General features: G+C 46.4%; 1 protein-coding gene across 1 annotated transcript; it reads left to right on the top strand.

Moving 5' to 3' along the window:
* The first annotated feature begins 224 nt into the window (after positions 1–224).
* LOC5567235 (larval/pupal cuticle protein H1C) lies at positions 225–1,613 on the top strand. Its single transcript, XM_001651615.2, has 2 exons — positions 225–379; positions 482–1,613. Exons 1-2 carry the CDS (start codon positions 368–370, stop codon positions 1,358–1,360), a joined length of 891 nt encoding a protein of 296 aa, XP_001651665.2. The 5' UTR covers positions 225–367; the 3' UTR covers positions 1,361–1,613.
* The last annotated feature ends 1,325 nt before the right edge of the window (positions 1,614–2,938 follow it).

Here is a 2,938-nt window from a genome sequence, read left to right as displayed (position 1 = left end):
CGGACTATTCGGAATCCCTCTCGCTCTCGTTTACGCTAAAATAGATTTTTTTGCTCCCATCGTACGGCGAAGCCTTACTTCGTCGTGCTTCCTCCTTTTGGAGGCTGACTTCGCGAATTGTCGCACCTTCTCGAAACACGTATGCGGATCAATGTGCGGGGATCGAGTGTTCTCTTTGGCGTTGTCCTCCCCGATTGCGAGTAAAAAAAAAGATTCCAACCCCGAGGTTGGATTGTTTTCGCAAAACGAAGGTTTTAGGCCGTGTAAAAGCTTTCGATATAAATATTGGACGACGCCAACCGAGAAGTATCATTGATCACAGTGACTTCAGTGTAGAAATACATACCCCTTTTCCAGCTTCAGCATAATGGCATTCAAGGTGCGAAATTCGATATTAAGTGTTCAATTATTTGAAATGGATTAAGTGATAACATATGTGCCAAGTGATATTAATTTTTAAAATTTTTCTGGTGATTTTTAGTTCGTCGTATTCCTGGCTTCGTTGGCCGTTGCCAGCGCTGGATACCTGGAAGCCCCAGTGTCGTATGGTGCCCCCGTAGCCCACTACTCTCCAGCTTCGTCTGTGAGCTACAGCACCATCTCTCAGGCTGCTCCAGCTGTGGCCAAGACTGTGGCCTATGCTGCCCCAGCTGTCCACGCTACCTATGCTCATGCTGCTCCAGTTGCCACCTATGCCGCTCCAGTTGCTAAGACCTACGCCTACTCCAGCCCTGCCGTAGGATCCACCCACGAGAGCACCATCCGCAGCCATGATGCCACCATCTCCCACCAGTCCAAGGCCATCGACACTGCCTTCTCCAGCGTCCGCAAGTCTGACACCCGCATCACCAACGAAGCCCCCAAGCTGGCCTATGCTTCCTACGCCGCCCCAGCTGTCCACACTTCCTATGCTGCCCCAGTTGCCGTCGCTAAGCAGGTGAGCTATGCTGCCCCAGCTTACCAGACCTACGCCCATGCCGCCCCAGCCATCCAGACCTACGCCCATGCTGCCCCAGCTTACCAGACCTACTCCCATGCTGCCCCAGCTTATCAGACCTACGCCCATGCCGCCCCAGTCGTCACCAAGCAGGTCAGCTATGCCGCCCCAGCTATCCAGACCTACGCCCATGCTGCTCCAGCTATCCAGACCTATGCCCATGCTCCAGTTGCCGTTGCCAAGCAGGTTAGCTATGCTGCCCCAGCTGTCCAGACCTACGCCCATGCTGCCCCAGCTGTGGCCACCTATGCCCATGCTGCTCCAGTTGTTTCCGCCCACGCCACCAAGACCCTGACCTACTCTCCAGCTGTGGAGGTTGCCCATGTCAGCTACGACGGAACTCATGCCCATTATGGCTGGTAAATCGTTCATCACTGAGTCACTAACCAACGCCCCAAGTTCCCCTTTGTAACAGATTTTGTACACATTTCCCTCAGAAACCCCCTTCCCATTCCCCAAACGAAACGTCCTATTTATTAGACTGTTGTTTTGTATAAGTAACTCACCCCAGCAGAGTTGTCCTCAAATGTTCCTTCCTTCCTGTGGGAAAGAATTTGCCATCCTGAGGACAATCTTTCGATTGTAAAATATAAAAAACACATTAGACAAAACCAAAGCTCAAACTATTCAAACATCCCGGGAATGATATCACAGCCCTCAATTTCACGCTCCAGTTCATGACCGAAATCGATCGCAAAAACAAGAATTGGTAGCGGCCTTCAACCAGTCATTAAATACAATTCAGGTTCTCATTTTTTTTTCTTCTTAAGCCGGACCACGGACGACGACCGTTTCGCGATTCAGCCTTGCGCCATTTTTTGCGGATACTGATTCGCATTGCTACTATCCGCATGTCATGTTTTTCTTATTATGTAGTACTTGTTTCCTCTCTATAGCTTTTTATCTCCTGCTGGTTCATTGATGGGGTACCTCCCCGTCTCAATACTGGCCGTTTGTGAGATTGGCAAATTGAAACCAACCTGCGCGCCTCGCTTCTGATGTCTGGTTGTTTTTCGGCGGGTCTTTTTGAGTTTTGCTCACGCCCCGGTCGATGATGTGTATCATTCGCTATACCAATTGCTATACCTAGTCATTGGAAAGAGTGGTTTGCGTTGCGCTTCTGGACAGTCACGTGATGAAGGGTATCACAAACGTGAAGTTTTATTTGAAGTGCGATTCAATAGATGAATCACCACCTAGGTATGCGAGAGGCAGTTTTAGACTGATCCATTCGAAATTTTTGAGTGTTTTGAAGGCAACTAAAAGGTCTTAAACAAGTAAATAACATTTGGTCGAATGTTGGTAAGCCGAAAGTACATCTGACCGAACGGACATCTCTTCAAATGAACATTTGGTCAAAATCATAAAATTGATATAGGAAGCACATGAAATTAAGTCGAAAGAGCATTCAGTCGAATGCACATTGGGTCGAATAGAAATTCGTTGAATGGGGTTTGTAAAATTTCGAACCTTTTGTTCAATATTGCGCTAGAAGGTGTTAGGCATTCGGTCAAATAACCCTTTCGACCAAATGGCGTTCGGCCAAATGGCAATCAGCCAAATGACCCGGAACCTCATACACAACCTTTGCATTCTTTTGCATGGGACGTTAACTATGTAGTTGCAGCCAGTTGCGCAACCAGGATTTAGCTTTAGGGGGGTTTTGAGAGATAAAACGGCGGTGAATGTGAAAAAGTCTAAATTTGTGTTGGATGCATCAAAAATAAGAATAGATTTTTGTTTTCAAATAGTAACGGTCCATAAGAAAAATAAAAAAAAACTGATAGCGATTCAAATCTTCATCCTTTGTGAAATAGGAAGTTCGTCATTCTCTTTAATAATAATTTTATTCAATAACTTTTTGCCTATTTTGCCCTTAAATATTTTTTCAGGTTTTAAAACGAGAAAAATTATTTATCAGCGCATTAAGTTGCAGTAGGA

This window comes from Aedes aegypti, chromosome 3 (genome assembly GCF_002204515.2).
Source record: "Aedes aegypti strain LVP_AGWG chromosome 3, AaegL5.0 Primary Assembly, whole genome shotgun sequence".
In the NCBI taxonomy this organism is placed as follows: Eukaryota; Metazoa; Arthropoda; class Insecta; order Diptera; family Culicidae; genus Aedes; species Aedes aegypti.
This window is presented reverse-complemented; position numbering and strand designations above follow the sequence as displayed.